At 48.9% G+C, this 13,317-nt stretch overlaps 6 protein-coding genes across 6 annotated transcripts; 4 read left to right on the plus strand and 2 right to left on the minus strand.

Moving 5' to 3' along the window:
• The first annotated feature begins 120 nt into the window (after nt 1-120).
• Nucleotides 121-3,466, plus strand: BDV38DRAFT_242445 (PA and RING finger domain protein). Its single transcript, XM_032054103.1, has one exon. It carries the CDS (start codon nt 477-479, stop codon nt 2,751-2,753), a length of 2,277 nt encoding a protein of 758 aa, XP_031915401.1. The 5' UTR covers nt 121-476; the 3' UTR covers nt 2,754-3,466.
• Nucleotides 3,467-3,751: 285 nt separating this feature from the next.
• On the plus strand, nt 3,752-4,742 carry BDV38DRAFT_281105 (uncharacterized protein; the record flags this gene model as incomplete). Its single annotated transcript, XM_032059464.1, has 3 exons — nt 3,752-3,853; nt 3,967-4,544; nt 4,625-4,742. 3 exons carry the CDS (start codon nt 3,752-3,754, stop codon nt 4,740-4,742), a joined length of 798 nt encoding a protein of 265 aa, XP_031915402.1.
• Nucleotides 4,743-6,127: 1,385 nt separating this feature from the next.
• Nucleotides 6,128-7,289, minus strand: BDV38DRAFT_50831 (uncharacterized protein). Its single transcript, XM_032063451.1, has 2 exons — nt 7,160-7,289; nt 6,128-7,097 (listed from the first exon to the last, which is right to left on the minus strand). The coding sequence occupies exon 2, from the start codon at nt 6,997-6,999 to the stop codon at nt 6,244-6,246; it is 756 nt and encodes a 251-aa protein (XP_031915403.1). The 5' UTR covers nt 7,000-7,097; nt 7,160-7,289; the 3' UTR covers nt 6,128-6,243.
• A 249-nt stretch (nt 7,290-7,538) lies between these two features.
• BDV38DRAFT_281107 (uncharacterized protein) lies at nt 7,539-8,399 on the plus strand (the record flags this gene model as incomplete). The annotated part of the gene is made up of 1 exon (XM_032059465.1): nt 7,539-8,399. One exon carries the CDS (start codon nt 7,539-7,541, stop codon nt 8,397-8,399), a length of 861 nt encoding a protein of 286 aa, XP_031915404.1.
• A 74-nt stretch (nt 8,400-8,473) lies between these two features.
• Nucleotides 8,474-9,028, plus strand: BDV38DRAFT_281108 (uncharacterized protein; the record flags this gene model as incomplete). Its single annotated transcript, XM_032059466.1, has 1 exon — nt 8,474-9,028. One exon carries the CDS (start codon nt 8,474-8,476, stop codon nt 9,026-9,028), a length of 555 nt encoding a protein of 184 aa, XP_031915405.1.
• A 1,707-nt stretch (nt 9,029-10,735) lies between these two features.
• BDV38DRAFT_281109 (kinase-like domain-containing protein) lies at nt 10,736-12,710 on the minus strand (the record flags this gene model as incomplete). The annotated part of the gene is made up of 4 exons (XM_032059467.1): nt 10,736-11,854; nt 11,913-12,125; nt 12,178-12,353; nt 12,449-12,710. 4 exons carry the CDS (start codon nt 12,708-12,710, stop codon nt 10,736-10,738), a joined length of 1,770 nt encoding a protein of 589 aa, XP_031915406.1.
• Between the last annotated feature and the right edge of the window lie 607 nt (nt 12,711-13,317).

Genomic DNA, 13,317 nt, shown 5'->3' on the forward strand with positions numbered 1-13,317 from the left:
CCTCGATCGGCGTTGCCTGATCCTTTTTTTGCCTGAGGCATCACACGACTATCCCGTGACTCCGAGGCTGTGCTGCTGTTGTTGCGTGTTACGGAGACGCTCTCCAGGCGCTTGAACGGAGTTCACCCTCACACACTAAACTCTCTTCCTTTCTCCCCTTCTCCACCCACCACCCCCCATCGCATCGTTCATGACTCTTTCTGCACCTCCTTTTTTCCCTCCTTCATCTTTTTGTCTCCAGGTGCTGACTGAACATCGCTAATCTGTTTCACGTTCCTTTTGTTGCTTTCCCTCCCCTCTCGATGAGTGCCCGCTTTATTCTCCTTCGACGACCGTCCGATTGGTCATAGCTCGTCAGTCAACAACAAAAAGAGCCTTCATACCGAACACTGAAACTCTCCAGGAATTTTAGTCGATTTCACCTCCAGTCAGACACAGGTAGTCTTCTGGTTGTCTATATCTGACAAGGCTCAACTATGCGACCGCCACGTCTGATCTTTCTTGTTTTCTGTTTCATCTTCTTTCCGATCTTCCTCACTCTCTTTTCTGTTCTTACATCATCGTCTCGTGTGACCACCCCCAGTTCGTTCGCTGGTCGAGCGACGGGACTCCATGCTCTCTTTTCCTTCAACATACCCTCGTCGCTGTTCCCACCATCTGCTATCATCAGCTTGACCGATGATAACTCGACATTCTTCCTGGCCCGGCCCGCAGCGTTTGGCCCGCTCCTTCCCGACAAGGGGCTCAGCGGCCAGCTATGGATCGGCAGCGGATTCGGAGATAGAACCACTGCCGGGGCGGAAGGCGAACTAGGGTGTTCAGATATTCCAGGGTGGGGTGAGGGCGAGGGTCACAGGCAGGATATACCAGCGGCGTCGGATGTCATGCTCGGGAAGCCTCTCCCCGGTGGTGGAGCTGACCCGGCGACCTCGAATATCCATCCTACGGATCCTAAACAGGATATTGACTCACAAGCCAGCCCAAGTGACGGTGTTGTGACACCATCGACGAACGATGGCACGGATGATCATCTGCACCACCCACTTCCCGAATCTAAGGTAGTGGAGTCGGGTGTCTCTGAGCAGCGCGGGGATAGCCACCAGAACAGGCAAACTGAGCATGCTGATATACAATCTTTACAAGAGAGCGCTGAGATCCACGGCAAGGTTGTTCTATTGAGTCGCGGTGGCTGCGGCTTCTTGGAGAAGGTCAAATGGGTTCAAAGGCGTGGAGGAATCGCGTTGATTGTTGGAGACGATACTCGTGGAGGCAGCCTTATCACCATGTACGCGCGAGGTGACACGTCCAACGTGACAATTCCCGCCTTATTCACCTCATATACCACGGCGCATTTGCTCTCGTCGCTTGTTCCTCCGCAGGCCGGGGGAGATTCGAGCGTAGATGATGCTTCTGGGCCGCGCCACACAAAACTGTCCAGCCAGAGTACGCCTGGAAATCAGCAGATAGTGCCTACGACAACATCCGCCGCGGTTGTGTCGCCAACTTCCACGCGATATGCCACATCATCTGGCAGGAAATCCACCACGGCGACCCGCAAAGCAGGCTTCATTCAGAGTCTCGGGTCTCTGTTGGGAATAGGGAGGAATGGCGGACGCCTGCCAGAGGATAGCCAACGGCCTCCCAGCAGTGGAAACATTGACTGGGTTCTAAAGGATCCCTTGGAGGATATGGAGACGTCCGAGGATGGCACCGATCGTGGCCACAACCGGGCAAAAGCCGATAGCGGTGCTGGCGACCGCAAGAAACCTGATGTTGCTTCGCAAGCGGCCGACGGTGATGGGTTTGTGATTGGCGTCCAGGATTGGCGCGACCCAGACCTTCTAGTTCCGATCAGCAGTTCCATCCCATTGCCGAGCAGTGTCCCGGAGTCGGAGGCTAGCAAAACGCAGACTATCGGAAAAGGCTCGCGCCCCACGGGTGCCTCGCTCAAGGGTGGCAGCATAACCCCAGGAAGCGGCGAGTACCGTACTCTAGATAAGTCAAAAACTAGCAAAGCAGAGTTGCACGGTTCCAACCACCAGAGCTTGACTAGCGACACTCACGAATACCATAAGCAAAACAAGGGATGGTTTGCAAGACATTTCTCTTGGAAGAAGGATGGCGAGAAGGACTCGAGTCGGCCTGTTAGGCGAGATCATATCGAAGATCGAAAGTTGCATGGTGCATCTGGATTCCAGGGCCTCCAAAACACTGGGCAGCTCGAGCACGAGGGTTTATGGGTTACATTGACACCGACAAGCATGTCCACTAGCCCGTTCTTCGATACCCTTCTGATACTCGTCGTGAGCCCCCTGCTTACACTGACAGCGGTTTATGCTCTTTTGTTGCTGCGATCTCGCATCCGTCGAAGACGTTGGCGAGCCCCTAAATCTCTTGTTGACCGTCTTCCCGTGAGGACGTACCACACAATCAGCATGTCTTCGTCCTCCACATCAAGCTCATCCCGGTCCTCAAGCCCTGGTCCGGTCTCACCAACGTCGCCCTTGCTGGGCTCTAGAAACCGCTCAGGACACCGTCGCTCGCAGGAAGCGCGGGAGGCCACAGAAGGCCTGAAGAACCCCAAAACGAAGTCATCTAAGAAAGAGCAGGCTGGCTCGTCATCTGCGCTCTGGAGGCGCAAATATACTGGCCGGCAGGTGGAGTGTGTTGTCTGCCTAGAAGAATATGTGGACGGACAGAGCAGGGTAATGAGCTTGCCCTGTGGGCATGAGTTCCATGCGGAGTGCATGTAAGTGGCGGTCCAAGTAAATGTCTTTTGGTCAGTATCGCTAACAGTAATAGTACCCCATGGCTGACAACTCGTCGGCGAACCTGTCCCATCTGCAAAGGGGATGTCGTTCGCTCAATGTCCCAGAATAAGGCTGCTGAAACACGCGAATCTGCGGAGTCGATTGACCACACCTATCCTCATGAACTAGACTCACATCCAAATGCGTCGTCTGCCCCTGTCCCGATTACGAACAACGTTGAAGATGAAGCGTCTGACCTCGAACGTCGCGGTGGCTCAGAAGTTGGTCTGCTTGAGCGGCACTCATCTTCGGCGCCCCCGCCCAACTGGAGAAACTTCGCCGCTCTTAGCTTCTCGGCCCTCAGCGGCGATACTATTTGGCACCAAGGTCGGACTGATCGCGAGCGATGATATTTTCACTTTTCCTTCTCAAATACCCCTGGCATATAGTTACAGTAAAGCATGAACATGAACCTCGGTTCCTTCAGGAAGTCACCGCTTTGCGATCGGAAAATACTTCCCATTGGCGATCTTTTGGGCCGTCCACATTGGACTGGGTTGGCGTTACGGATACGGTGTGTAGGCGCAGTGCAGGACGAGGCAGATCATTAGCCATACAAGGCGGCTGAAAACAGCCCGCAGCCAATGATTCCATTTATGTTTTCTGTCTTCTGGACAGTCACTACCTAGTTTTTTCTTTTCTTTCTTTCTTTTTTTTTTTTTTTTTCCCTACTTCCTAAACATGGTGAATAGCGTTTGCTGATCGTATTGTGATGACACCCCCCTTCTTGTCTTGTGCATGTCTACACTCCTATTTATGCATTTATGTATGTATATTAAAACTGGGTGGGTCGAGGCACTCGATCTATCTATCGGGTAATATAAATAGATTGCGCTATTGAATCCCGTGACGTCATGTGTCCGCCGCTAAACCTCCTGAGAAGAAATAAAAACATTCAATCATTCCATGAACTCTCACGACCAGGAGACATCAACCACACCATGGATGACAAGGCCAAAAAGGCCCTCATTGAAGAGGCCAAGCATGCCCAAGAGGTCGCTCAAGAGGTCGCCCTATCGGGCGCATACCTCTATCCTTTTAAGGTGAGGGATCCTTTCGTTAGCTCCCTAATGTGAGCAGGAAAATCAATGCGATCGCCTCACAATTTTTCACCTTACGATTCATACGGAGAAACTCTAACAGCAATTGAACGTAGGGCATAGTGTACTTCGCATACCACAAGGACCTCTGGCGTCCGCTCCTCTCGCAAGTCGGACAAATCAGTAGTCTCGGTTTCAGCGTGACAGGCGCCATGTTCTTCTTCACCTATGTACCACAAGCAGCTATCATGTCTTTTACCAGCGGCCCGTTGGCGCCCATATCCGCCGCTTTGCTCATCCTCAGCGAAAGTTCTGCAATCACGAACTTTCTCGCCCGCTCTTTCCTCCTGGAAGAGGCACTGACGGATACCTTCGACGGCACGCTCATCGCCCGCGGTCACGAGTCGCTTGTCGCGGAGGGTCGGCAGATCAAGCGACAGGCGGGTAGAGATGCCATTGCCCGGTTGGGCAAAATGGTGAAGCGCCCCCTGGCTCGGATGAAGCCGCAGGCGTTGCTGCATACGCTTATCCTTCTACCGTTGAATTTTATTCCGGTGGTGGGAACTGCGATGTACGCATATGCGCAGGGAAAGAAGTTAGGGCCCGTGGCTCATACGAGGTATTTCCAGCTGAAGGGGTGGGGTGAGAAGCAGAAAGATGCATGGGTGGAGAAGAATAGGGGGGCGTATACGGGGTACGTTTACTCATTGCTTTTCATCATTCCATTTGAGATATATGCTTTTGTCTGGACTTTTACTGACTTGCGTTGACCAGGCTCGGAATGGCTTCGTTTGTGTTGGAAATGATTCCTTTCGCTTCTATCGCGTTTTCGTTCACGAACACTGTGGGTGCGGCGCTGTGGGCGGCAGATTTGGAGGCGGCACGCAGGTAAAAATTGTTGTATATACGGTGGTTGAAAACCGGCATTCGATATACCCCTGGAAGTGTACAATAAAAGCATCGGTTTTGAGGGCCGTTCTTGGCATACAATCATTACCCACGGGGGTTTAATAAGGGTTTGATTTCTGTTCAGGTACCTATTTCATTTCTTGTGGTGCCAGATTGATAGGAGATGGTTCGATTTCCAATGACCACAGACATGGTGGAGTAATGACAGCACATTTGGCTCCCTTCTTTCCAAGTGCCTCGTACGCGTTCCTTTATAGTTGCAGGTGTATGGATCTACTACTAGTAAATAGTATGATGGTACTCCGTAATGCATCTTATCATACCGGTGATTGGTAAGCGTGGGGCCAACAACCCCAGCAACCCTTAAGGCGTCAAAGTACTCAGTTGATTACCAATCATGTACGGAGTACGATCTACTTGTCTGTCGGTATTAAATTACACTGCAGCCGTGTAACAGGATTGTAAGGCAGGTTTCGTTGATCGAGGACATGCCAGACAGTAATAGTGATTGGTAATCAATGAATGACACAACTAATAACTACTATCAAGTTGCTTCGCATAACAGAGAGTGCAACGCGTCCTGCGAGGTCCTCGAGGTAGCTTCTCTTTGCCTGGTAATAATGCATTACTTTCCAACCTGTTTTACATCAGTAAATTCGTCATTCAATTTAAGGGTTGTTCATACCAATTCGTAAGCCGGTCGACATACAGGTGGGTCTGGATCAATACCTATTCAATCGGTAATCGTACCACAAGAGAACCGTCTGGTGCTAAGCATTGTCGGACGGATCGTGCCCAATATAATCGGAGACTCTTCCCAGCTACGGCGACGACTATGACCCCGGATATCAAGCGAACAGGTACAAGACTCGGCATGATCCTGAGGAGTATTGTTGGTTTTGCCACGTTGAACTGGACCCACCATTGAGGGTGCTTTGGTTATGGGTGATGGAGGAAGTTTAAGTATATGGGTATATGGGGGGTGGAGCAGGCCTTCGCGGGTGTCTGCATTATTCTAGGCGCTTTTGCTGCTGTTGCTGCGCGAGTGGATGGAGTGGGCTGGAAGTGAAATGGAAAGAGGCGATATTGCTGTCCCTTAGGGATGTTCTTTGAGCTTTATTCTAGGTTCAACACATACTACGCCTTGCTCTTGGATTCCTAGCCAAATAGGATACCAGCGTCTCGATGCATGTAGGTGGGCCCGGACATGTTGTTTATCGAACCAACTCGACGGCATTTTCTGCTTTACCATATCCTGTGGGAAGACTATGATCAAGTATGTTTGAATACATACTAAAATTGATTAAATACAGGGGTTCTGTGTGATGTGCATAATGCAAGGTGGTTGATATAGAAAGGTGAAGTAGATGATGAGATATACAATTCGCCAGAACATTGCAATGACCAAATGAACCAGAAAGCTCGCTTGAATGAGTCAATCCAAAACAAGAACACTCAAACGCTAAGGAGAAAAGAAGGAGAAATCAATTATTAATCAGCAATGACAGCTTCGCCTTCCAATCATCGACAAGGGCTTTGGCTTCTTTTGCTGATTCCCTTGAAATCTGCAGCTCTGCTTCCAGAGATTCATTCTTTGCCCGAAGCTCTTGAATCTCCTTGTTTGCATTCTCCAGTTGGGCCGCGTTCGCTTGTAGTCTTTCGAGCTCTTGTTCCGAAAATCGCCGATGTTCCAACTCCCGGCGCAGAGCCACCAGACTGAGGTCGCGCATCTGGATTGTCTGCATGCATCGGGCGTTTTCTTTGCGTAGGTTCTCAATTCCTAGTCTCAACGATGCATTCGATTCAAGCTCTCGGTATAGGACATTGAGGGATGCATCGACCTCGCTGGGCAGGCTCATATACCGAGATTTTCGCTGGCGTCGGGGTGGCTGAGAGACTCCTGATTGTGTATGCCCGTTTTCATTCATCTCATCATTGTCGGGTGAGGTTTCTCGGGCTGGATTAGTGGCTGGTATAGCCTGTCTCTCGTTGATGCTTTGTTCATGTGTGGACGACGCCTGTGGTTGCCTGTGCGGGGGTGTAGCATGAGAGAGTGGATTTGATAGAGAAACGCAGTCGACCTCTATCACTGGAATACATGTAGTAGGAGCGCCATGTGCCTCTGTCAATCTTGGCGAAGCGGGTGGCGTAAGCGCAGGAGGAGCTATATGCCAGCCCCGTCGGACACATATGGTGCAAAAGTGTTCATTTTGCGAGTTCCGTATCCACCCAAAAGGCATGCAATCGCCATGAAATGCCAGTCGGCAGGTCAAGCATGGCTCGAGACTATCTGACTTGAAGCAAATGCGACAGTAATCTTCATGGGTTGACCCGTTTCCTGATACCCAATTGTTAGCATTAGTCCTACTTATCAGCCTATGCAAAACGAAAGAACCTTACGTTTCCATTCCTTATATCCGCGTATTTGGGAAGCAAGCGACTCCTTTTCGAGAGCAGCCCAGGTATCTGACCAGGATACGCGTGATTGTGAGTCAGGTACGTTGGAAATGTCGACCTGTCTTTGTTCCTGAGATCCAACCTGATTTATTCGATTCCTCGGGCAGGACGGAGACCGCCTCTCCTGTTCTGCGCAACAGATGCTGGGCGTTTCGAGCGTGTTTTTCTCACAGCCGTGGAGCGCATACCGGACTTTGTACTTCGTATTTGAAATCAAAAGCGCGTATCAAGGATAACAGATATACTGTTTCGGTGGCCAGTCTACTTCCAAGATTCAATACTAGTAGGCGCTGTGACGGACATGAGTTTGGTTTGCTTAGTCATGTTATTTGGACCTGTTGAATTTACAAAGCTTCCCTCACGACCACAGCCGATTAGCCGGGAAGAGCTGGCAGTGTACGGGGTCAAATTAAACTCGCAGGGTCTACTAGATCTTATTGACTCTGGCGAGGCGACTGCTACGACCACAGAGAGTGATACTGATGACCAGGGAGTTTTTGGCTGGCAAACCGCTTCAGACATGCCTGAACTTTCACAGGCTATTATCGAGGAACTCACAGATGATGAAGGTGTAGATGGAGATAGTTTTGAGGAACTTGTGGCACCCAGTCCTCAAACATCTGAAACGTCTGCGTCAGCCCAGCTGTTAACGCAGCTAGCGGCCTCGGCCACCCAACTCACCCAGACCGCATCTACGCAAGAAGTCACACCCAGTATCGCACCAGAAGAGACAATCAACCCCCCGCCGAGGAGGAAAGCAAGAATCCCAAAGCCGAACAGAGAAACTCTAATTACCGCGGATAATTCTGGATCCCAGGCCCAGAATCAGCCTGTCCATGCGGAGGCAAGCAGAGCTAGGGATTCTTCAACAGCTAGCATAATATCTCGAGTGCAGCCTACCCATGCGGAAGCCAGCAGAGCAGAACAACGCGAGACAGATACCAATATTGGATTCGATGTCCAAAGTCACGGCACCGTGCCCCGGCAAGCACAGTCCATTTTCGATCGTGATAGGGCAACAGGGATACTTGTGGATCTCCTTAAGCGATTCCATGTTATCAATGCAGTTGATAAGGTTACTGTTATGTGGGAAACCGGAGATATCATTGCCAACCCCATATTTAAATGGTTTGTTGAGCGGTCTACTGCAAGCTATTCGCTGTTAGACTTCGAGAAGAAATAAGCCATTTACTTAGGCATGCAGAGATCACTAGCGTTCATGGTCTTCAGTACGGAATTATTCAGCAGCTGACTGAAATGGATCCTGTCTGGTGGGTTTTCAATGCCCTTATCAAACACGAGACACAACTCTATGCGGTTCCCCAGTCGGCCGCTATTCCTACCGAAGATATCCCATTTGGTGAGACGGCCTTTATTTCGCGAGAAGCCGGGAAGAGCTATGTTTCATTCCGCGGTAAATCAGATACTAATGCTAACATCGTGTTCCGACCTACCCTGCTATCAATGCAGGTAATTCGCGAGATAAGCACGAATAACGCTTCAGAGGCGCAGGTGATTGAAATCCTTCACGCAAGCAGAAAGGAAAGAAAACCCGTCGACAAAAATCTCACAACCGGAGCCATGCAGCAGATAGTTACCTGCCAGAGCACCATCCACTTGCAAAGAATCAGCCCCCTATCTGACGCTATTACGGCCCAGCGTTCATACCTTGATAAAGAAGTACAGGCAGAAATTGATGTATTGCTGGGATACAATCGAGACCTTGCATGGAAGTATATTCAGCAGTGGAGAAGGGCTGCTACCGAGGCTGTCCGTCTTCGCTTTGCTTTGTGGAAGAAGTCTGAGGAATAGAGTTTACTTAAGCCCTCGGTATAACTCGAGTCATCCGGACCTGAAGTATTTGCTTCCGAAGAGGGCTCCCTAAAATCAAGATGTTCGGACAACTCAGAAAGCTCAGAGGATGAAGAGGGCGAAGATTGGTCTGCTGGAAACTCAGACGTTGAACAGCTGATGGATAAGAATAAAGAAGAGATAATGGAAGATGAACATGAACCTCGCGTTTAGTTATTTGGTAGTACTACTAAGCGATGAATATTCTAGTAAATGATGAAATGAATTCAACTATCTCAGTGGTAAAAGACTCCCTGAACCTTGTGTCCAAGACTCGTCATTTTATTTAACATAGCCTTGGATCACCTCCTCATCCCTTCTAATTTGGCTACTATATAGTTCTATGATAGCTTCTGCTTGTCTCAGTTTATAGCTCTTTGTCGGATTTCCTCATAATACAGCCCAGATGTTGCTAAACAAGCACAAAGAAACTTCACGGGTTTCGGCCAAAAGTAATCCTCAACCAGTCTATCTACTATCATTTTCTCAGGTAGTAAAATGCAGGAAATAAAATCAAGCTTCTCTTCCTCTTTTGACTGTTCCAAATTCTCACAAGCAAATGAAGATTTGTTGAAGGTTTCATTGGCGACGCCCATGATCGTAGCAAGTTCATCGGCTTGGGCAAGTGTATTAAGTCGGTATCTCAGTGGTTTTGCAATATCGTCAAGTTCGTCGTCGCTGAATCTCTGCTTGCTTTTCAGCAAGTGCATCGGTTGGCTATGAAGTGCAACATGTGGCGCTCTATTATCCGGACCAGGGTTCGTACTGTGGAGTTAGTATTGAGCGGCATATATCATCCTGCTACGTTCTATGGCCGTTCCGAAAAGACTAGTGCTTGTACCATGCCCATCTGAATCTTTAGAATTATATCCTTTGATATTAGCATGGATTCTCTATGCCAGCCTTGCAAGCACCCTGGGCATATATGGAATGAGGTTGGAACTGGGAACCTTCAGCGAAGTACCAAACCGATCTATATCCTGCCAGACTTGCCAAACCTTTGACAGCCTCGCATCTGTGATGACAGATTGGAATAAACTTGCATCGGACACGATATTGGCCCTTTCAGTGGAACTGAAGCCTGGCGAGATCGGAGGGACTGGCAAATTTTCATGAACGCCTTGAACGGAGTTAGCATCAATAGTCACTCTCCCAACAGGGGCGAGCAGTTCTCATGTCGCGTCTGGGTCAAGAATGCCGTCATAGCGCTGCACAACAATGGTTTCATTGTGCTTAACGAGACAGTTGCCGAGATGGAGGCCAAACTGTTGAACCAGGCAAATGCCCACAGGCCTAGGGTGGAAGGGGGACAAAGTCCAGCCCGAGTGGAAAATCTCGATAGTTAGTTTGCTTGATGCATGTCGGTGGTTGTGTAGGTCAATGTAGAGTCAGGTTTTGGCTGCACTCTGCATTCAACCATCTTGGAAACATGCTATGTCTCAATGCCTTCCTTCCAATTATGAAGCTCTCCGTTGTATAACCAGATTTTAGCTGGAACCCAGAGACTCCTCAGTGTATGTATTTCGCTGCTGCAACTTTTTCGACTTGCACGCCGTTCTATGGTAGCTGTGAGCAAAGAAATTCCAGTATAAATTAAAGATCTTGCGAGATAAATGGCTAGAAACCGAAACTTCAGGCAAAATGGATACCCAAAAATAAGGACGCCGGCTAGAACGGACTTAAAAGGTCAGAAAGCATATTCTCCACCGCCAATTCGTCTCGGTACCCTTCAATTACCCGGTCGATGACATCTCCAAGCCAGCGTGCCAAGCTTCGGACGCTGTAATGAGCCTTGGTATACTCCCAGTATTCTGGGAACCAGCCTGCATTTTCCCAATCAACGATACCCGTTATTTTCCCATTCTCGGCGAGGATATTCCTTGGGTTTAGGTCGCCATGAGTAAAAACAATCTTGTGGCGGATATCGTGTGATATAGCCGCGCGTCTTCGAATTTCATCCCAAAAAGGGTCCGTTAGATACTGATTAAACTCAGTTTCAGTTTTGAACCGTATTTCGTCACGCTGACTATCAGGGATCCGCCAATCTAGGATACCACCGCCCTCTGAATTGCAAATTTGGAATTCTGTTGCTTTGTTTGGTATCTCTCGAAGCTCTGAAACATATCTTTTCAGGTCAGATACGACTTGCTTCACCTCTTCATCAGTCATTGTATCCAGCATTTGCCCAATGGGACGTCCAGGAACACAAGTCATGAGCAAGTACGAAAAGCGAGGGGTATCCAGTACATGGATCGCTCGTGGCGCAGGAATACTGGTCGACTGCTCTATCAGGCGCAATGTACGAGCTTCAACGTGGTATCTCGGCGCCAGAAGTGGCGATCCCCTGCGCAAGTACAAGCCAAATGGTAGCTTATAGACTGTCATTGAAAGAGATGGGCCATATATGCGAGAGCCCGCCCAGAGTAATCCATCGTAAACAGAAGCTCGAACAAAAGACGGTAACAGTTTCCATATCCATCTAAAACTTGGGATGATTACGTGCAATGACAAAGAGGGACACAATTTTCGTGACTCTACGCACCAATCAGAAATAATTCGTTGACAATAGTCACGAGCCCCACCGATAGCACCACCAGGGGTCGCATTCATTTGTCTTTCTGTCTCCATCCACGCCAGTGATTTTGAGAAACGCGCATGAAGGCTAAGTAGTTCTTTGTTAAGTATAGGAGTTAGTTGAGGTGTATGATTCTCAAGGGTCATTGTGTTTGTCAACAAAGAGTGGCGCAGACTAAGTCGGCGGGCGAACATGTTGATATCCACATTATACTCCGGTTGGTCAGTATCACGTTAGACTTATAAAGGAAGAGTAGAGATGTCAACTAACGCTCTGACTGATTGTCGTATCAGGATGCTTTGCCCAACTTTGAAGCGTGAAGTATACTTCACCTTTTTGTATAGCATCAAATGCTTTTGTGGACAACAACCAAAGGTTATCAAGTCTCTCTGACCCCTGATGATGCGGGCTAGAGAAAGCAGAGCGCAAATTCTCCACCATCTTTGGTGACAAGAAAGCTTCAAGCATTTCAGAAAGAGCAGCCTAACGTATCCGTTAGCTGACTCGGCGTTATAGTATTTACTATCATACGCACCCCTTCGGATAAATTTGAATCAGAAAGCATATGAGGCGAGACCATTTGGACGTAGTCCGCGTCTTTATCTGAGCATGATTTGAAGGGCGTATGCGTAAGGCAACAGCATCCCCCATCTCTTTCGTAGATGAGCAGCCGTGTCTCCCTGGATAGTGAGGTTGCTCGTGTCGGCCGAACTAAGCCTCAAATTAGAGGACCAATGTCCATTAATAAATGACAGACGTTGTTGCTGGATTTATCGCTGATATCGTCGGTGAGTTTGCGTACTCACACTTTTCAATGACAGTTTTCCATTCCGATAAGAACTGCGACACTGTTTTTTTTGGTCGAGAGTTTTCTCTAGCACTGGTCATACGAAGGAAATACCAAGCTGCCTCTTGGGGTTCAAACGCTTCCTCGATGAAGGCTCCAAGGATCGACCGATCTGGATGAGGCACATCCGCAATTGCAAGCAACGCTTCGTATTGAGATGATTGTTTATCTTGGAAGAACAGCGGAGACGCTGATCCGCGAATATTCCACGGAATAGCCATAGCAGAAGGTATTGGTGAAAATGTCAGGTTCCTCAAGAAAGTAGCGATCCAAGATCCCTCACAGCAAAGCTGACCGTTCGCCTTTGGTCGTGTTTGAGGACCGGTTATTTTCTTGGCCTGGCCTATGCTTTTTGAAGCGGGACGTCTCTTGCGCGTTGAGCGAGTAGAGAGTACAAGACGGTGCATCACAACGCCATGCAAGAAGCGGCAAAACTAACCGCAGCTGGCAACAATACCTTGAACTCCAGCCAATTATCTGGTATTTCCGCTTCACTCCGCCTCGTGCATTGATTGTTACACCATCCATAAATACATATAGACATATCTATGAAGTGCGTAGAGAGCATCGGCCTTTTGGTTCAACAACTCTGGAAGCTTACTTCATTAATGAAATCTTCGACACAGGCATGCACTGATGACAGCCCCGCACGAGAGCTAAGATCGTAGTAGCTGAGTGGCAGTCTTGGGGTTGGATACTTTGACCTATCCATCCATCGTCTCTCGCTTTAGAGACCAAATCTACGCAATAATGGGGTAAACTATGGGGCCGTGAGGATCATCCTGGCGTCAGACGGGAGTGTGAGGCCCAAACAAGGCCTGGACGCCA

This window comes from Aspergillus pseudotamarii (genome assembly GCF_009193445.1).
Source record: "Aspergillus pseudotamarii strain CBS 117625 unplaced genomic scaffold BDV38scaffold_16, whole genome shotgun sequence".
NCBI classification, from domain to species: Eukaryota; Fungi; Ascomycota; class Eurotiomycetes; order Eurotiales; family Aspergillaceae; genus Aspergillus; species Aspergillus pseudotamarii.